Raw genomic sequence first — 22287 nt, 5'->3', positions numbered from 1 at the left:
AAGGCCTGGAAGATGGAAACAGAAGATCCCTGAAGCTGGAAGCTCTGACTCCAAGGAGCAGTCTTGACCACTCTGGACTGTAAGTAAGAGAATGTGTACGTTTGTCATTGTCATCAACTGACCGTCACATCTTTGCATGACCTGTCACTACCAAAGTACCCTTTGACAGTAAGGTATCACTGGATTGAGGAGAGGTGAAACACTTCACTGTGTTGTGTTTGCATATCTGTCTGTCTGTCTGTCTCTCCCCGTTTTCTATCTTTTTTCTTATATTCATTCTTTTATTCATTCACTCTTTGTAGTATCCACTGCTTAGGTATTGTCTTAGAACTTTTAGCATATATATAACTCTTGTGCTAAAATACTCTTATCTGCAATGCTTACTAATAGTTAATAGCAAATTAGCCAGTTTTACCTCCAAGTAGAGTACTAGTTGTTGTTAGAAAGCTCTCAATAAATTGATTTATGTTATTCCTCTGAGTCTTGGATGATTCCATTGCGGAAGCGACCCCTGATGACTAGGGGAGGCACGGCTCAGGAGATCTCTGTAGAACCATGAAGCTTTCTAATGAAGACAAACCAAATAAAGCTTGCCTTCCAAAAACTAAAGCTCAGCTCTTGAAATGTCGTTTACTGGGATAATGCATTCTACATCTGTCAGTCTGGGCGTTTTCTTGTTCATAGGTAAATTAATGAGGTTTTGTGGTTACAAGTATTTGGTATTATAGTTGAAGTGAGAGAGAGGAATTGCTAGCCAATCTCAGTTTTGTACCCTTCATTTCAACAATAGAGAATATGCAGATATTTGTCTTGGAATTTATGTCATTTTTCTTTCCTGACACCTAAATCAACCACATATATTTAATCTTATCCTTGAGAAACCTCTGGCATCACAAACAAGAGCTTGTTATTTAATGTATAACTAAATATTGATTTGTCTGCAGTCATTGAATTAGAAAATTGAAATGGAAAACCCATTTGAGAAGTGCTTGCTGCCACCTTTCATCTTGACTGTTTTGGCACATTAGGAATAGGGATATAAGTCTAATGAAAATAATTCACAATAGAAATATTTGTTCTTGTGCTTATGTTATGGATATACGATATTGTGAATGCATTTATTTTGAAGCACAACTTGATATAGGTTGGCTTAGCAATAAGGACCAATGTATTTAAGGAGCAATACATTAATTTAGTAAAAGGAATCAATGTATGCTAGTTCTAAAACTTTCCAGTTCAGCTTTACTTGTTATGTGAACAGACTTGTTTTTCTCAATTATCCTGCTTCACAGAAGCACTGAACTTGCAATAAGACTTTTATCCTTACATCCACCAGGTGCAAGGGCTTTTTTCTTGAGTTCCACATAAATTGTTTTGAGTTATAGTGCACCAAGAAAGAAAGTCGCATAACAAGCAATGGAAATTTGACAAACTGTGAAGAAACAGCTAAAGATTGGCCAAAAGTCACTGTGATGAAGCTGAAGGAGAAATAAAAAGGAGGAAGTGGGTGGTTGTATAACCACCTGAGATGAACCTCACATGTTCAGAAGGACATTAGCAAATATTCATGAGTTCTTTGACAAAAAATGAATATGTATACCAATGTATTGCGTATGTATGTCTTAACTGTTTAAATGTAGAACCTGAACTGTAAGAGCGCACGCATGCTTGATTTATTGAGTTGCTTGGTGTGCACTGTGAGAAATAAAGGAATGCCACATTCTAACATCAGATTGCAGTTAGAGAATTTTCTTCCCAGATGTCAGATGACAAACTCAAAGTCCAACTGACCAGAGAGTAACTCTGACTTTAAATAACAATCATAATAATACTATCTCCTGGCTTCCAGTGCTGGATGAAGCCTTGTATTGTTTAATAACAAGTTTTTTACAATGAGAATCATGAAAAAACGCTGGTTCACACAGTTCATATCGTAGCAATTTATTGCCTCACTGCAGATTTTTTAAATCTCTCTGTCACTATGAGGTTATTACAGCAAGTTAGAAAGACATATTTTAAGCACGAACTTGCTATTGCGACTTCAAAAATACTGAGTGCTCTTGGTTTGAAGATTTGATGAGAAATAAATCATTCTTGTGACATTTTTATACAACGTGGAAGTGTGAGTAACAGCACCAGGCAAGCAAGCTGTCTTCTTTTAATGTAAGAAAAGCAGCTGCTCTTCAGTTTGGAGAAGACTTTAGCAGGAAATAGAAGTCTACTTAAATGTTCATTGCTTAGATCTGTGAGAGAAAAGCCACTCTTCATAATCTGTCCTCTGGATGCTGAGAAAAATTATACTGCTATCATATATATATTGTATTTGATAGCGGTACTCATTTTCAAGTGAACAGTCTACTTAACAGATCCATCTTTGTTTCTATCTCATTTATGTAATCAGATAAGTAACAAAATCAACATATTATGGAAAACAAACAGAATTGGATAGAAAGATTTTCCAGGATACAACAAGAGTGTTATTTCTGGATAATTTTCATATGGGTTCCCTACTTTCCCTATTCTTGTATGTGCATCAAATGGAGCCTAGTTTAAATAAGATTCAAATGGATCTTCTTCCCAATTATATAGAACAGCTGTGTGCTAAGCAGACTGATTGAGAGATATTTAGCAGAGAATGTGAGAAACTAAATAAAACACTTCTTGCTCTTGAAAGCCCTAGGTGCTTTCCTGCCTCATAATGAACTGAGAAGAAAAATCATTAGAATTTAAATGTAGGTGGGATGATGCAGGACCAGTATACTTAACGGAGTATGTATTTTCTGACTGATTTCATCTGATTTCTTCAGCAAATCATAAAATCATTGATTTTATGATCATCAGTTTCAAAGCTGAAAAAGACCTCTACGATCATCTGGTCCAACCATCAGCCATCAATAATTTGTTTAGTCTTGCAACCATCTGAATCAGCCACATATGATTCCATACTATACATGCCATATATCTCCCAAATTTAAGCCTTTAATAACAGAAACCTTATTGCTCTTCCATTTAGCAGTGAGAGAGAGAAGAATAACTTCGAAATGCTTCCACATGCAAGAAAGATGCATACACAAAAGTACAGCCCCTGGCCTCCTAAAATCTGAGAAGCTGTTATAAATATCACCAATATATTTTTCATTACATATGTCATTTTGTTAGTGTAAATTTTAGTTGACAGCTTCAGTCAAATGACATTGTAATCCACTGAAAAGGTTTCATTTCAGTGGCTGGAAAAAGTAACTTTCAGGGATCTATTTTAATCTGTAGGTAGATTATACTGTGACAGCTGCACTTTTGGCTTGGTTCCCAAGGAGACTTCCCCTATTTATATTTCATTTGTTACTGTTTTTTTATTTCATTCTTATGAGCTATCAAATCCATATTAATCCATCCAATCTATCTGATTCTCCTGCCAATAAAACTGTTCTCATACCCTGCTGCAGTCTCCATATTTGTAAATGGGACATCCAGGGAATGAAAACAGAGTTCTGTAATGACTACATAGAAAATGCTGTCTAGAAATATTGATTTCTTCTTGCAGAGCTCTCCTCAGTTATTTAAATACTGTGATATTATCTCTAAGATTTGTGAACTAAGACACAAAGAGAAAAAGTTCCTGTCGGTGTGATAGTGAAAACTAAGTAGGCCAGAAGAACATGTGCCATCAATAATCCTCTCCCATCTCAGACTCCTGCCACATAAACTGAATAATCTGCTCATCTTTCCTTGTGTGAATAGCTCTTCTGTTTCACTGAACAGCAGGGTGAACTTAAATTTTAAGACATTCTTATTTGCAGACGCAGGTCTTAAGGCATGATATTTATTTGTATGTCAGCATCTACTGCCATTTAAGATGCTGTAGGTTATCCCTCGTGGTTTTCAGCTACTGTTCCAGAATAGTGCAGGTTTATCCTAAGTCTCAGGCTATTTCCCACTCAGATGTTTCTGATGTCCTTGAGCATCTACAATGACATATGTATTATCCCAGCTGTCATCACACTAGAGCAAGGATTTGAACAATTATGACTCAAAGCAATAGAGAGAATAGCTTCCGTTAAGTCCTAGGACTGAGATCCCCAAGCAGAATACCATCTACTGCATTATTATTTCCCAAATTGCACAGATATCGTCAGGGGAAAGGATGTCCTCAGATTACAGAATGTTACAAGCCACAAGCAATACTGGATGGAGCCGAAACGAGTTTATTGTCTGCTTACCTGCAGAACGATGTCCCGTTCATCCCGCGTGATGTTAACAGTGTGGGGCTGTCCGTTCGCCATGTTTCTGTGGTCAACGTCAATGTTATATGGCTCCTTGGTACCTCCTAGGCTGTACCGAATTTGCAGATTCCCTAATGAGAGGAACGTGAAAAGTACCCTCAAGTATGCTGATATTTATTCACCAGCTATTTTCCCCTCTTTATTTCCTCATACAGCTATTGCCACTTAACATTTAAAGTGTTCTCATAGCTGGTATCTGCTGCAGGAGGATTTTAAGAAAGGCTAGTATTTCAGATTGTTCAGCTATTGGACTGAAAACAGCTTTCATTTTACAACCCAGAAGCGTGACAATGATCAGCACCTCAAAACCAATGTTTGTACATTCTCTGGATTGCAAACTGAACAAATCACAGCTATGCCTTGAACTATGCAGGTAACTATTTCAAATTTGAGCACATCAAGTAGCACATTGTTGTTGAGATTATTATCCCTGCCGTAGCAAAATTATTTGAAGTTATATAAAATATGAGTTTCTCTAAGGAATGAAATGATGTGCCTTGAATAAAGTGAAATTGCAACAAATTTACACTGGCATCCAATCAACACAGGGGATTTCCTTGCTCTCATGTTTTGCTGTGGTTGACACATGACCATCTGAATTTTATGGAAATTTAATGGTATGTAGTAGAATGAAAACTTCAGGTTATATTGTTAGAAAAGAGTAATCAGAAGTACTAAACCGATATGCTGCTAGTTTTTTTATTTTCTAAACAAGTGTCTACTCTTCATAGCAGATTTTAACATTCCGTTACAAGGAAGGATTTTTGAAAATGGAAATGTAGACCTCATTATTGATAGAAACCTGAAATGTTCCGGGCTCGGAAAGTAGCTCAAGAACTTTAAAACTACATAATTTTCAGGGGTAAGAAAGGCACCATTCGTAATTGAAATATATTATCTTTTATATTCCACCAGAAAATGGTCTATCTCCAACATCCATAACTATCAAACTTTTTATAGTGTATTTTATGCCACATTCACATTTAGTCACCTCATGCACAGTTGGATTTTCAGAAAAATAGTGCATTACACTGATACAAGTTGTAATGATATTATTAAGCTTGCTAGTGTTCGTTGATGGATACCCCTGCCCTGCAGTTCATTTAGGTAGCAGAAAAAGCTGTCTCTGAAGCAAGGAGATAAGGAAGCTCTGCTGAATCTTTTTACCGAGGAAATAGGAGATCCTCCTTGGGATTGGTCACTGAATATGTAACATACTTCTGGGAAATTTGCATATGTAATATAATTCTGAGTAACTTCTGCATACATAATAAAACTCTTGGAAAACTTCTGCACATGTAACACAAGTTACGTATATATGCTGAAGACCTTTTGTATAAGGTGTGCATGATAGAAGGATTACCCCCACGAATCCAATGCTGCTATTAATGTCTAACACTCCAACTTGAGTCTTATAGTTTCCTGATTCACTGTTGTATGGTAACAACGCTTACCATTCACTACAGGGGATGTTGCCATTGATTACGAACCATTTATTTCAGTGCCTACATGTGGTTGCCTAATTATCACCTTCATAATGCTATTTTAAGGCATGGATCTAGCTGTTATAACAATTTATTTTAAGAAATGATTTATTGTTTTTGTCTGTTTGTTTGCTTTGAGAACTGTTGTAAGCTTCGGCTAGTGAAACCCCTCAAAATTGAAGAGTTACATCAGACAAAATCTAGTAAAGCAGAATCAGTATTCAGGTCTTGTGTATTTTACTTTCAAATGACAAGGGTGAAAATAATTTCTCATTAGTTCAGAGTTCAGCTGAATGTCAAACTGATGTTATTATCAATTGTTCCTTCAGGGGAAAGAGTCCAAAGCAGATGCTTACCGGATGGCTTGACAAGCACTGCCATGAAGTCCTGGGTATAGGAACTGATATACAAAAGGACACAAGGGGACTTGGTGGTACTGAAGCTGAAGCTGAGTTCTTCTTTATTCAAGTTATGGCTGGTCGCTGTAATCTCAGGATCTGTAGAACTCAACAGTGTTCGGCTAACTAAATCCTTCATGCTAGTCCCTGGGGAATGGAAGTTGTAACGAAGCCACATTCCTTCTTCAAAAAATGCTCCCACATCTTGAAAATTAGAATAAAAGAAAGAAAGAAAGAAACAGCAAAAAAGAAGAACAAAGGGAAAGTCAAATTGAATGTGCTGACACTTGTATGAAAAATACTACTGTTGACCTGAGCAGTACTAATATGCACACATTACTACTGCTGCATTACTTACAAGCTTTCCCAGTATTTAAGTTAAAAGCCACACTGTTTTCCAATGATAATGAAAAGGATAACGGAGATCACACTTTGGTATGAATCCTGGATGCCTGGATTCACACAGTTAAGGAAAGATTTCCTTCAGGTCACAAAGAATATGTATGTCTACGTTCCATACCAATGCCACAGATCAGAAGAACCGCACTTCAGATTTAATCACATAGAGGTCTTGCAGTAGATAACATTCCACAGAAGGAGATGCAAGGACGAGAGATTTAGGAGGCACCATTAGCAAACACTGTCAATGAAAAGGAAATGCAGAAGTTCTGACCAGCAAATTCCAGTGGATCTGGAATAACCTCGCAAGGAATGAAGATGATTTCCCAACATGAAATATTTGAAATATCACTGGACAAAACAGTATAATACAACCTTCTTCAACCACAGTCCTCCATGAGAGTTGCCAAATCAGGATGCCTTATGGGAAAAAAATTAACTGGGGGACTTGACTTATGGTGGGAAACAAGGCATAAGTCACCTGACCTATAGCTTCCAGGAGGTGCTGCTCCACAAAGTTTTCAAAGCTATCTGTGACAAAATCTCATTTTAAAATACTCTGGAGAGAAAATAAAATTACCTTTACCAGAGTTAATACTTTAACTAGAAAAAACATTGCTATTATTTTGCATTATGATGAATTCTGCCTATCTTTTAACATTGAAAACATAATTCAAGGTTGACATTCTCATAGTGGAGGCTGATTTTGACAGGCCCCTATGGGAATCACTGCACAGTTTCCTATAATTTGTAGAGTATAGTCTTCTTGGCCTATTGGGAATCACTAGACTAGCTTCCTACAGCAATCATTCATTCTCTGATATTGTAATACTGGATAGGCTTTGCTATCTGGAACAGTATCATTAATGGAAAATACAAACTCTTTGTGATCTTTCTTAAGGAGACACCTTTGTGAACATTTGGAAGGGATTAAAGAAAGGTGGATAAATACTGTAAATATAGCAAATAAGTACTGTAATTGAAGAATAGTTGGAAGCGATGCTCAAAAATGTCACCACTCGTTAAAAAAAAATCCTTCATCACTTAATGTCTTCTGATATACCAAAAATTGCCACAGATTGGTGCCTATTACTCATATAACTTCTAGAAAATCAGTACACTATCTTTATTTAAAAGGAAATATTCTTTTATCCTCTTTTAGTACTTGGAATCATCATATCCTTCACACAATTCAAAGCAAAAGGGTTATCTAAAAACATATGAAGCAAGATGTTGATTTTACATGCTATGTTGTGATATAGACTAACTCAGGAATAAGTCTGCTGTCTTTATTCTGAGTATCTGAGCACAGTACAGATAAGAAGGTAGGTGAAACTGTTGTAGATTTTGTTGATGATCCTTTCCAGAATTTTGCTGAATCTGGTTCTGGAAAAGCTCTATGCTTACCTGTTCCCACATGAAAGTTCTCCAAACCTCGGAATATCGTAGTCTATCTCACTGTGTGGCTACATAGAATATGGAGTCAAGTTGTGTTCCCAAGGCACTATAAGTAACCTGATCATTCTGATAGATTTAAAACTGTCATTTGACGGCAGAAATCTCAAATAACCTTGAAATAGTCATAAGGCATGCCATTCAGTTTAACAGCTATATTTTACACTAGGGGTCAGCTTAAGTACTCCTGGATTACGAGTGCTGACATGGGGCTGAACTGGAGGCTGTGCAACACGTATTTCACAGCTGTAACTGTTGTCAATGAAATTTAACTGTTCATTACTGCAAAGAAAGCTGTAAGCCATGGGTGTCCAATCTTTTGGCTTGTCTGGGCCCCATTTTGTGAATAGAAACTTTATTGGGCTACATATATGTAGGTCATTCCAAAAGTAATTCCTCCTAATTAAAAGGTCATTCCTCTGAATTATTTCCATGGAAACAACAACTGACACAAGGAGCACTATTTGATAGAGCAAATTCTTAGCTACAAAACAATATTTTTTCAACGTAAGTCACCACCATTATCTGTGTATTTTCACCAGAAAAGATCAAGAGTCTGCATGGTGCACTCATAACAATGTGACCAACTGTCACCACTGCTGAAACACACCACCCACCACCCTACTGTACTCACATTCACTATTTCATCTCAATAACAATTAAGAAAATGTTGATAAATGTCAATGGGTGCAATTTTTTCCATCTGGAGGAATTCTCACGCCTTTGCTTCATACATGCCTCCATGGCAGACATCATTTTGTCAGACTGCCTCTCTGCTGCCATCTGCCACACAGCAACAAAATGTAATGGAATACTGTTGGGAAGGCTTAACTTCTACTGCCATAACACCGATATCCACCTCTGATATTATGGGTCAACATAAAACAGGAGGCATTAGTTTTGGAGCATCCCTCACAAAATAAACAATATCATTACTATATTAATAACATAACATTTTAAATATATTTTTTAAAACATTGAAAAATAAAAGAGAAAGAGGAACAAGAACATAAAACTAGTGGGATATTTGACCTTGTTTTTATGAAACTAACACTCCAATCTGGTTTGATGGCAGTGGTTGCAATTATTGTGAGGTCTCAAGGTGTTTGTCAGAGATTTTTGATGAAATTTTACTCTTCCTGTACTTCATTCTTGACAATAATTGCTCAAAATGTGCATACTGCCAAAAAGTGATGACATGATGTCATGGTTTTATCATTTTTTCCCCCCCTTGTCATGGACACAGATAGATCTAGAGATAACTCCATGACAGTTATTGGTGGAGAATACAGGCAATCTGAACCAAATCTCAACCTTTTAACATTAGCAGGAAAAAAAAAAAAAAGGTTTCTTAAAGTCAGAGATTTGCAGAGTGCTGTAGCTAGCTTTGACCTTTGTAGGTTAGATTTTAGTCTGGGCAGTCTGCCATACTCTGGACACTGTTCCGAGTTTTTTCTTTTTTTTTTTTTCTCCTCTAGCAACTGCCAGCCATGGATCTGTTCTTTATTTTAGGAGTGCTGTATAAAGGGTTAAAGGCCATTATGTTTTTTGGGATGTACTGTTCCTTATGAAGTTCACCATGTTCTGTTTTGGAGCTGTATATGTAAATATCCAAGTAAGGGCACTGATGAAGACACACGCCTGGTACCCATATACAATGTTGTATGATTTGAACATTGACAGTTACATCCCAGAGGGAGCAAATAATTTTACAAACAATTCCATGTTTATACCAGTATCCAAGTTCTCCTCTCTGTTCCATATGCAGTTTTGGAATTCTGGCTTAATGTTATCAATTCACCTGCATGTATTCCTTGTATTCCTCTTCATTTACATTACCTGGAAGAAGCCTTCCCCACAACCACAGAATGGTTGCAGGGAATATGGAAAAGTTTAGGAAAAATATTAGAAGCGCGGGGACCCCCAGTGTCGTGGGTTACCTGTGGTTACCAGAGAATTTAATTTGCCCTGATGGATCGTGTCGTATTATGGAGAAGAATCACAGATAGAAAGCTGCTGTGTGGAGCCCCACACAAGCTGCAGAGGCCACTGAAGGAAAAGGAGAATCAAGCCAATTTGCAGAGGTAAAGGCTGCCCAGCTGGCCTTAGGTGCTGCTGAACGGGAGAAGTGGCCAATGCTCTATCTTTACACTGACTCATGGATGGTGGCAAATGCCTTATGGGGTGGTTACAGCAGCGAAAACAAAACAACTGGCAACAGAGGGGTAAAATTATTTGGGCTGCTGAACTGTGGAAAGACATTGCTGCCTGAATAAAGAGTATGGTTGTAAAGGCGTGCCAGGTAGATGCTCATGAGCCCAAGAATTGGGCTAATGAGGAGCAACAAAATAACCAACAGATAGGTCAAGCTGCCATAATTGAAGTGGTTCAAATAGGCTTGGTCTGGCAAAACAAGGGTGAGTTATTTTTAGTTCAGTGGGCCCATGAGACCTCTGGACATCAAGGAAGAGATGCAACATATAAGTGGGCTAGAGACCGACGGGTGGACTGAACTATGGATGCCATTGCACAGGTTATTCATGACTGTGACACATGCGCCACAATCAAACAAGCCAAGAGGATGAAACCTCCCGGGGGAAAGATTGATAGCAGAAGTATAAATATGGGGAGGCGTGGCAGGTTGACTATATCACCTTGATCATGACACTTGTCACGATCTCACGATGGTAATCGTTATGTGCTCATCATGGTGGAGGCAACCAATGGGTGGTTTGAAACATATCTTGCACTCCATGCTACTGCCCAAAACACCATATTAGGTCTCGAGAAACAAGTCCTATGGAAACGTGGCACTCCAGAAAGAATTGAGTCAGATAATGGGTCTCACTTCAAAAATTCCTTTGTAAATACTTGGGGCAAAGATCACGGCACTGAGTGGATTTATCGTATCCTTTATCGTGTGCCAGCTTCTGGTAAACTTGAACAATACAATGGGCTGTTAAATACTATGCTGAAGCATGATATACTGATGTGGAGTAAGGGATGGAATGCCACAGTTTTATGACTTTTGCTATCAATATTACACATCAGAACATCATGTGAAGCTCAGGGAATTAAAGAGTTAACACTCCAGTTCTGTGGGCTGACAACTTTCTGGATATGTGGTCCTCATAAGAGAAGAAGAACCCAGGGGACTTCGCGTTCAGAGAGGAAGGTAAGACCTGCAAGTCACAGGACTCTCTTGCTGCCTGGCACTGTGTGGGTGTGCTTCCCAGCTGCTTCACCTCCGAAGGCCTTTGGTTTTGGACACACTGTTTCTCATTTTATTTAATTTATTAGCCTCAATTCCAATTATATCTTGTATTACAGTGTGTTATCTTGCATTCCAATATCATATTTAGTAAATTAACTTTCCTCCTCAGATTCTTTCCGCTGTTGTATTTTCAGACCCATCTCCCATTTCCCCACCCTTCCCCCTTTCCCAGGGGGTCCCCAGCCCTATTACTCACAGTACTGGGCTGAACCTGCCTGTGAACCACCAACACCCCCCTCCCCTTTCCTCCTCTTTTTGGGCTGGTGAGCCTGTGGTCCTGCTGTCCCCATCACAGACACAAACAGATCTAGAGATAACTCCCTGACACTTAAGTTGTGATTGTGAAGTGAATGCTATTTTTCTCTGCTAAGATGGGGATTATGAAAGTCCATTAAAGAGACATGCTTCAGCCACCTTCTTTTATGTCTGCCCATATATTTCTACCTTCATTTCCTTCTGTCATAATAGAGCTTTGTCCTTTGTTGAAGATGCTCATGCATCAAAGCGCTTCATCAAAACCTAAGCGGTGTTCTTCAGATAACCAGATTCTAATGAGTCTCTAGCACTATTTTATAAATCCCTGTAAATATAACATATTTCTTGTGCATAGTCACAAGCAAAGTGTATGACTGCTGACCTAAGTAATGGCTTTCACTCTTCCTGCATACAGGAATTTCATCAGGATTCACTGTATGGCTTTCAAAGACAAATAATAAAATGTGTCCATCACAACTAAAACCATACAAAGCAGTGCCTGGGAATGTGAATACAATGATCTCAACTAATTAATTAATTTGTCATGCGCTGTAGAAGAATGGTAGTGTGTATTTAGCGTATATGTTTGCAAGTAAGTTATACCCAGAAAAAAACTGTTCAGGTCAGAACCAGAGTAGTCTTTTACACTTCAATTTTATTGACTCAAAAAAAGAATTGTTGCCATGTTGTTTTTAGATAATTTAATTTTAATACTTTTTTCTTTTGTCATAACTTTTCAAAGTGGTTTTCATTTATGTTTACCTATTTTTTTTTAATATGGATAGAAAAATGCCAAGCTTCTGCCAAAAACAACTCTAAGTAAATGTTGTATTTTTCCTGGATGTGAATCTAACAGAATAAAAAAACATAACTAGAGGAATAATTTAGTGTTTAGCACAGACAAACTCTGGTTTGGTTGATTTGTAAGCGCTGCTGTATCAACAGTAGTAAAACTGTAAGTTTCAGTTCTTCGTATCAGACTTCCAGTCCAGCCAGAGGCCTGCAGCATAGACAGTGATATTTTAGGTATTTTTTCTCTCTTCATTAATTTTCATTAATTTTTTCTCTTCACCATGCTAATGAAATTTGGAACACATTGCAAACTCTGTATCCTGGAGCAGGAAACTGGAAATAGAGATCAAATTTTTGGAAAGACTTCTAATTTTTGCCATTTTCCCTTTCACTGTCTACGTTTTCTTTATCAACAATAAAGTTTATGTAGCTATGAAGTACCTAGTAATTCTGCTGCATTAGTGTAGAGGTGCTAGAAACATTTCTTTATATCCATAAGACTTTATAAAAAAATTCAGATTGTCCATTTCCATTCTTTCAGTGCTGTAAACCAATGTACTCATCCAGAATATCCCCAGGCACTATTTACTGCAGATGACTTCATGGGGCTGCTCTGTAAATCCAACCATGAAGTACTGGGATAAGAGTTAAAGCATAAATTAAGCACAAATAGATTGGTTTGGGACCATTGTGTGATCAAAATAATTACAAAATCTCTGTAACAAATGGTGCTGATAATATTAAAAACAAGTCATTTCCAGCCCATTAAATTTTACATTGTAAATTTAACTGGCATTAAGACTTTTAAATCAAGAAAAACAGTTGAACACATTGTAAAAGTTGCTGAACAATCTAGACTTGAAAACAAAGAGCCAGCAATATTCCCTTGTGGCCAAGAAGGCCAATGCTACCCTGGGTGCATTAAAAGGAGGGTGGCCAGAGGGTGGTTTTCCTCCTCCTGTGTCCTGGTGAGATCTCATCTGGAGCACTGTGCCCAGTTCTGGGCTCTTCAGTTTAATAATAATAGAATCATCATACAATGGTCATGGAAAGGCTTGAGTTGGAAATGACCTTAAAGATCATCTAGTTCCAACCTCCAGAGGCAGGACTGTCAACCACTAAATCAGGTGCTCAGTCAGGTTCTCCAGGGCCCCATTCAATCTGGCCTTGATCATACCCAGGAGTGTTTGACCCTGTCCCACATGACATCCTGGTTGCTGAATTGGAGAAAAGTATATTTGATGGATGGACCACTTCTGGATAAGGAATTGGCTGAATGGTTGCACTCAGTGAGTTGTGATCAATGGCTCAAAGTTCAAGTTGAGTCTGGTGGCAAGTGGGACCGGTGGTGGGACCGGTGCTATTTGACATCTCTGTAGGCAACATGGACAGTGAGATTGAGTGCACCCTCACCAAGTTTGCCGATGACACCAAGCTGAGTGGTGCAGTCGACATATTAAAGGGAAGGGATGCCAACCAGAGGGATCTGATGAGACTTGAGAGTTGAGTCCATGAAAACGTCATGAACTTCAACAAGGCCACGTGCAAAGTCCTGCACCTGTGCTGGGGTAATCCCAAGCACAATTATGGGCTGGGTGGTGAGTGTTGATGAAAGATTCAACATGCTCCAGCAATGTATACTTGCAGCCCAGAAAGGCAACTGTATCCTGGATTGCATCAAAGGGAGCACGAAAGGAGCAGGTCAAAAGAAATGATGCTGCCCCTCTACTCTGCTCCTGTGAGGCCCCATCTGGAACACTGTATCCAGTTCTGGGTCCCCCAACGCAAGAATGACTTTGAGTTGTTGGAGTGGTTCCAGAGAGGGGTCATGAAGATGATCAGAGAGTTAGAGCACCTCCCCTACGAGGACAGGCTGAGAGAGCTGGGTTTGTTCAGAATGGAGAAGAGAAGGCTCTGAGGAGACCTTGTAGCAGCCTTCCAGTACCTGAAAGGGGCCTACAGGAAAGCTGGGGAAGAACTTTTTATAGGGCCAGGTAGTGACAGGATGAGGGGAAGTGGTTTTAAACTAGAATAGGGTAGATTTAGACTAGATATTAGATGGAAATTCTTTACTATGAGAGCGGTGAGGCACTGTAGCAGGTTGCCCAGAGATGATGTGGATGCCCCCTCCTTGGAAGCATTCAAGGCCAGGCTGGATGGGGCTTTGAGCAACCCGGTCTAGTGGGAGATATCCCTTCCCATGGCAGGGGGATTGGAAGTAGACAATCTTAAAGGTCCCTTCCAACCCAAACCATTCTATGATTCTATGACCTGCTATGAGTAGCAGCATTGACATTTTTACAAAATATCAAATTTAAATCATGGATGCATAATTTGGCTTTCTAGTAAAAAGTATTGGAAAGGATTTAGTTTTTAAATTAATAACATCTCAAAAATTGATTTAATTATTCACCCACACTCTGCCTTCTGCGTATTTCACTTACCTTTAATGCAAAATGGTCCATCATACGCTGTTTTGGAGCAGTCACAGGAGTAGCCATTGTATTTCTCAACACACTTTCCTCCGTTGGCGCAGTACATTCCATAGCTTGTGCAGTGGCCAGAGCAGCCAGGCTTCACCCCTAGAGTGACTTTTGCTCTCTCTTCCAAGTCCAGTGTTACCCCATTCATCCTTAATGAGCGAATGCAACCTAGGAAACCCTGCTGGCCGCCCGCGGCACCTGCACAGAAATGTTAAAAAGACAACAGTGAACAGTTTTATAGGAAATATCCTGCTAGGCTTCTGACAACAGGTAAGTAACTTAAGTAACTAATTTATACAAGTGAGGCGCTACAACATCCTAGTGAAATCGAAATCAGTGGAAAGTGAAACCTCAGTTTTCAGACTGTGCCAAAAATATACCTAAAGAGTAAGTGCCTTTGCTTTACACTTATTAAGCTTTAAGATTTTTAGAGATGACCATGGAAGAATTGGGCTTGGCTACATTGCTAAGATATAACTGTGTTCGGTATGTAATTATTGCTGATGGATGCTAACTGCAATATCATAATATGTTACATATTTGAAACACTTAATATGGGAAATGGAGAAAGAAGGAATAGGAAATACAGATGCTCATATCCAAGCAACATCAGGTATGATGCTAAATTGCCTAAACACAGGGAGAAGGACACAGCACTGAAGAGCTGTATTTGAAAATCTGGATTGGAATGTTTTTCTTAGCAGTCACTAAGAACTATTTTTTTTTCCCCAGTAAATACTTGCTGTAAAACATGATTTTATCTCAGGAAGTCTTACTCAGAGCTGGATTAAAAACAAACAAACAACAACAACAAAAAAAAAACCAAAAAACCTGAAATTGCAAGCAAAAAGCAGTGAGAAGTTGCCACACAGCGCTCTCATCCCTTTGATTACTGCAGTCCCACAGTAGGATGAAGAGTCCCACATACGCCTGAAGAGATCTGAACACTCATGTCTGCAGAGCACAGAATACCTGGGTAGGGCAGAGGACTAAATATAGACCATCTGCTGCTTCAAATCAGCCACAGAAATCAAAGAGGCTGCTTCAAATCTGTGTCTGGTCACTGGGTAATTTGGATTAATCCTCTTAAAAAAAAAAAAAACAGTCTATTCTGGTCTCTTCTGAAGTGCACAGGGCAGAGGCCATTCAGGTGTGGTTCCACTTGATGCAAAATAATATACATCATGGTGATGAAAGAATTCTAATGCTTATAATTCTCACATCTTTCCTGTCCTGATGGATATTCTAGCCCTTAGGATTTTAAGTAGTGCTTCAGGTTCCCTCATTGTCCCAAGGAATATTTATCACAGAAAATGGAGTACTGAAATTATTCTTATTCCGTGTCACTCTGCAGGCTGTGATACTCAGAATGTTCACTGAGGACACTTGAACTCACATCAATTCTCTGTCAGACTCAGCTAGAATTTGAATCAGAGACACTATTCTTTGCAAACTATAGGAAATGTATCTGATTCAGAAAGAAAGAAAGTCAGCTGCAGGTTTGGACATTCAGCGTTTGGCAGTACAAGTACCAAGCATTTCAAAAGATGGATGGTACAAGTGTTAATTCAAAACAATTTATAAAAATCAACAGTTATTAGCAATTCCCCGAGAACTCAGGCTTGAATATTTCCAGCTCTCTTTTCATAAAAAGTCTTGGTATTTCTTTTGAAAGTCTAAGGCTTTGTCTTCTAAAAAGAATTAATATTTCAATTTACTTGGAAACAGGCTTTTATTGGGATCACAGCCAGCAGTAAAGGAGAAACTCATTGTGTAAACAATGGCTGTCTCTCTGGTGATGACACTTTTAAAGTGGTTTACAGCAACATGTGCTGCTTACCAAGGAGGGAAAGGCTTTAAACAGCATTTTGATTAATTTCTGCTTTTGTATCTGGACTAACATGGAAAAAAGTGAGGTAATGTCTGTTTTTTCTTCTTCCTTCCTTTCCTCACTTAATAGATATATAAAGAGGTAGGAAGGTGCTGCTTCTTTGCTCACTTTTTCATGTACTTTTGATTCCAACTAGTGGCACTTGCCGTGTCTGGCTTTTGGATTCCTAGGTCTAACAGTCAGAGAAATACAAGTACTGCTGGAATAACACGCAAAAAACGCACTGGAAAACAGCATCTCCAGAAAGCAGCTGTATTCATTTGGTTCTGGTGAATGAATTTTTGTGACACCATGTGATTCTATTCTATAGCAAATGGGAAAACTGCCCATATGACTAAAGAGAAACTATTGCAGTAAGAGCAAAAGCATGGACAGTGACCAAACCTGTGTGACTAGGATGGACACAGCAGGCTCACACAGTCCTGGCATGATCTATGCAGAAATTTTAAATTCAATTGTAAATAAGTACATGTGAGAGAGAAACTGGCCAAAAACAGGAGCTTGGCACTACTGCCGAAAAATTACATGTTGCCGGTACTGAATATTTTCTCTTAGCTAATCCTCTTATCTCTGCAGTTTCACAGGTGCTTGCTATTTCTCCTTCTTTATTATTATTATTTTTTAATATTTGGGAAGGCATCTTCCTGTGTTAAATTAACTGATGCTTAACTGGGGCAGAGCATTCATCCAGTACCTGAAGCCTGGTTATCTCCTCTGCGCCTTACCTACATAGAGCTGGCTGTACAATTCCAGTCGTGTGTGTCCTTCCGTCGGTGCTTTCCGGACTTCTGGAGGCAACTGATCTACCTGCAGGCTGGCCTGTTTGACGTTCCTCTCTGCCCTGACCCGATGCCACTGGTCATCATTCAGCTGGCTGGGAGACCGGACGATTATTTCCACAGGTCCATTTCCAACATCAAATGAAAATGAAACCTCTGTAGCAGCTGAAACATTGAGCGAAATCAAACCCATACTATGCTGTGAACATACACATCCACACTTCTTAAATAGAAAATATTTAAGTAGAAATACATACTGCTCAGACACCATTCAGAATTTGTAAGCACGTTTAGCTCCTTCTAATGAGGAGGAATTAGAGAAACGGCTTTCCAAGAAGCCATTCTGAAAACGTTCTACAGCATGTGACAGAAATTAAATCAGTTAAAATTAACTCAGAGTGAAATATATCCTGAAAGAAGAATTTTTATTTCCACTTATATTTTTAATAATATCAGAGAAATATGCTCGTAAACTTTTAAAACATCAGCAGATCTTGAAATAAATTCCTCTTTTTTTTTTTTTTTTAATTTTCAGAGTTTTTTCTTTTTTCTTCTTCCTCTGGGAGGCAGTTAATTTCTACAACAAACTAATAAATATATGAAATGGTGGTAAATAAGTGATGTGAAATTTTCCGACTGAAAAAGGAATAGACTCTTAGCAAACACTGTAGCATTCTTTTTATAGTAAAAAATTCAAAGAATGTTTAGATATTCTACAAATGCCCAATAAGCTCTACTAGGCATTCCACGAGGTTATATCCATCATGATATATCAATATACTGGTGGTTGTACAGGGAATGTACGTAGATGATTTTGACTGAAGAAATTTAAATTTAAATTTCCTACTGAGATTTAGTTTATACTAAATGTATTTTAAAAATTATTTTACAGTGGCAAAACACTAGATGAAAGAGTTACCACAGGATGGGTTATTATTGACAGCATTCACAAAGGAGGAAAAATATAGAAACCCGAGACTTCCATTTGATTTGTTTTTCTAAAACAAACAAAGCTACAATGCCATTTTATTTTCCTGAAAAATCTCTGGTCAAAGCTTGCCATTAAAGAAATAAAGATGCTTCATTTTAGTGCTATCACACCTTATAATTTCAGGGATTCTGACAATAAACTCAGGCTAAGTAAGCAGTAGAGTAAAATCAGTCAGTAAAGTCAGTACTTCTGCAGTATGTTATATCCATGTTTGTTTTCAAGGAGAAGTGTGTATTTGTCCCTTACATTTTGCTTTGAAGAAACACCTCAGATCTCTTCACTGCCAGGCTTGTCTTACTTCCGAAACACTATCTTTCTACAGTACTGTAAAATGAGAATGCCTTTGTAGCACATTCCTCTTATTCTGAGGCAACAGACAGCATTGTTGATATTTTTACGGGTTCCCTGAGTGTAAAACCACCCTGGACTTTGGAAACTTCAGCAAGAATACTTCTTGGTTTGCAAGCTTTTGATCTTCTGGTAGGAAGTACTTTTTTTTTTTTTTTTTAATAAGGGAAATTATTTTTTTTTTAAGAGAAAGTGAAGTGCAGAGATACTTCATGTAGAAGTCTTCATGCTTGTACAGTCCAGCTATATGCATGTTATATTGACTGTGTCAGTCTGAAGACTTATTTTATAATGAAATTCGTGCTTAGTGAAGAGAATGATTTGCTCTAATGTAAAAGTAAGTGCACTAGACATACAAATTCATATTATATTCTTATAATGAATCTTCTTGTTTTTGGGGAAGGAGGAGCATCCCAGAACAATCTTCTCATCAAAGTTTTGTTTTCAGCGCAGGTACCTACTGACTTGCTGAAAGTTAGAGAAGTGCAAGGGCAGCACAGAATCGGTGGGTTGTACTGATTCATCCCTGGGCAACATGAACACACAAGTCTTAAAAACCAAAGGAGAGGAAATCATTGGCTAGATAAAAAAAAAAAACAAACCATGAAGGACATCAACGCAAAGATCAATCCAGATAATCACAGGCTGCATGGCAGCATCTTACACGCAAGGTCTGTTGGTAGTTCTGATTCTTAATTCTCAGCTTCTATTTGAATGAAAATTTCAGTCTACAGTGTAATAGTATTCTTCAACCAGGGTAGTGTCTAGATAAAATGATTTGTTCTGGCTTTTTACTAGGAGAGGATGAGCATCTGTGGTGGGTTGACTCTGGCCAGCAGCTCAGCAGTTGAACAGCTCACCTGTGCACCCTCTTACTCCAACTCTATCCAGAGAGCAGGAAGAGCAAAAAGTGAGAATACTCACGTGCTAAGATAATGTAATAGTTCAGATAGAGAGGTTAGAAAAAAGTAAATTAACAAGCAAAACAAACAAACAAAAATGGTCTCACTACCTCCCACTAGCAAAACCATGCCTAGCTTGTTTCCAAAAGACCACCTTTGCAGCCCTTCTTCTCTCTGCACCCACCCAGACCCAGTATAACATCAGATTTATTCAGAAGTTCAGTTTATTATTTATTTATGTGGAAAATAGCAACTGTTCAGGTCTTTTTTTTTCTCTAAAAGTACAGTTTTCAGTCTCTCTATGTCTATACATACAGCCTTGCATAATGTGGCATTTTGGACTCAAATACATCCTGATTTGACACAGAAATGGCACTATTCGGACAAACTTTTGAAGGGAAAGATTATAAATCATTTAACATGCAAGCTGATCAGCTGTTCAGTGGTCAGCTGTATTTTTCAGAAATACGTGCACAATGAGCAAGCAGCACAGATACCTGAGATTTCTACAAAGGCCAGTCACTTTGTAGCTCAGGAAGTGAGCTTTCATTATGACCATTTTATTTTCTGTCTTACTAAATACACTAAAACTCAAGGTGATTCTTTTAAAAGATGTGAATGTGGATCAAACTTTGAAAAAACAACTGAAGCTGCTTAACTGAGGAACTAAAAAAGAAAAAAATATATATGTTTATTCTTAATGTACATAAGTGCATTAGTGTATGTAAGTGTCTTAGTGTAATAAGAATATTCTTATATTCTTAGTGTATTTGGTCAATACAAGATGGAAATTCCATAAAACTGAACAAGGTGAATTTTTTTATGTGCTTCTGGCACATATACCACCTCAGTAAATTGAGGTTTGTGGGCTTGTGGCTACACTTAGATTTACAATTTCTGTGCCTTGTGCAATTATGTGTAATTAAATCTGAAGATGTTTCTTTCATCAATTCCATTTTCAAAGGTCGTAGCCAGCAATCCGTTCATCATGTAGAACTGCATCTTTGGCGAACACAATGCCCTTCTCATTGTTCTTACTGTGCAGAAGAACCTTATTTTCTCCAACATGGGAGTTCACCGTACAGATCAGACACATTCTGTATTTGTCTGTGGGTTAAGAAGGCAAACAAAAAAGACCATGCAGTATTACATGATCTTGGATCTTATACTGCCAGTGTAGGCAAGGAAGATGAAAGTTGGAAGGTAGGAAATACAGTGACAGTGTACCAGTAACTAGCCCAGGTTAACTGGTAAATAAACACAGAAACTAGGCTCTTGGGGTACCCCTGGAGTCAATACTGGTTTCAAACTTACCCAGTATCTAATCCAGCATTCTGCCCTGGGATGATGGGGCAGGGTGCACTGTCAGATGATTTGCTGATGATTTAAAACTAGGAGGAATGGCTGATATACTGGAAGTTTGTGCAGCCATCCAGAGGAATCTCAGCAAGCTGGTGAAATGGACTGATTAGGAACATTATACAGTTCAACATAGGGAAGTGCAACGTCCTGCATCTGAGGATGCCACCAGAACTTGCTGGAGGCTGTGCTACTGGAAAGCAGCTGTTCATGTAACTCAGCACCCTGGTGGACACCAATTTGAACACAAGCCAGCAGTGTGCCCTTGCAGCAGAAGAAGGTGAATGGCATCCTGGGCTACATTAGGCAAAGTGCTATCAGCACTGAGAGAAGTTATACTTTTCCTCTATATTCAGCCCTAGTGAAGCCACATCTGAAGTCCTGTGTCCAATACAGATCTCCCAGTACCAGACAGACATGGATATACTAGAGAGAGTTCAATGAAAGGCAATGAAGATGAAGATGAACAAAGGACGGGAGTCCTTATTCTGTGAAGAGAAGCTCAGAGGGATCTCATCACTGTCTGTAAACACCTGAAACGAAGGTGCAAAGAAGACAAAGCAAGGCTTCCCTTCCTTCCAGTGTATCAACCACACTGCTCAGCTTGGTGTCATCTACAAACTTGCTGAGGGTGCACTCAATGCCATTGTCTGTGTCACTGATGGAGATGCTGAAGAGCACTGGTCCCAGGAGCGACCCCTGAGGGACACGCTTGTGACCACCCCCTCTCTCTTGTGACAGAGAACCATTGATCACAACACTGGCTGCATCCAGCCAGCCAATTCCTGATCCATTGAACATTTCATCCTTCAAATCCACACCTCTCCAATTGATGTGGTGAGGGACCATGTCAAAGGCCTTGCAGAAGTCCAGGTAGATGACACCCACTGCTCTTCTGCCGCCCACTGAAGCTGTCACTCCATCACAGAAGGCAACCAGATCGGTCAGGCACAATCTGCCTGCTGGCTGTCTTGAATCACCTCTTTTATCTCGTAAAAGACCAAAATGGTTATTCCAGCAGGCAAAAATCAATTCTGTTTTCAATAGAGTTTGACATATTTGAGAAGACAAATACAGGTTATGAACTGTGGTTACCTGTGACAGTGAGGATATAAATTCAAGGACATAGAAAGACTGTTTCTGTTACATGCCTAAGATGCTCAGTATTTTTGTTCAGTAAATATTTGTATTTTGCCT

The 22287-nt window shown here is 38.7% G+C and overlaps 1 protein-coding gene across 2 annotated transcripts in view; it reads right to left on the bottom strand.

The window, feature by feature from the left end:
• Positions 1-22287, bottom strand: part of CNTNAP2 (contactin associated protein 2) — a 654845-nt gene that overhangs the window by 66849 nt on the left and 565709 nt on the right. For both annotated transcript variants that reach the window (XM_048939493.1, XM_048939492.1), the window contains exons 17-20: positions 17437-17655; positions 14782-15018; positions 6121-6366; positions 4218-4351 (exon numbers count right to left, since the gene is read on the bottom strand). In XM_048939493.1, the coding sequence (XP_048795450.1) occupies positions 4218-4351; positions 6121-6366; positions 14782-15018; positions 17437-17655 (836 nt within the window). The remainder of the gene's footprint in view (positions 1-4217; positions 4352-6120; positions 6367-14781; positions 15019-17436; positions 17656-22287) is intronic.

The sequence above is a fragment of the Lagopus muta genome, chromosome 3 (genome assembly GCF_023343835.1).
Source record: "Lagopus muta isolate bLagMut1 chromosome 3, bLagMut1 primary, whole genome shotgun sequence".
Lineage (NCBI taxonomy): Eukaryota > Metazoa > Chordata > Aves > Galliformes > Phasianidae > Lagopus > Lagopus muta.
This window is presented reverse-complemented; position numbering and strand designations above follow the sequence as displayed.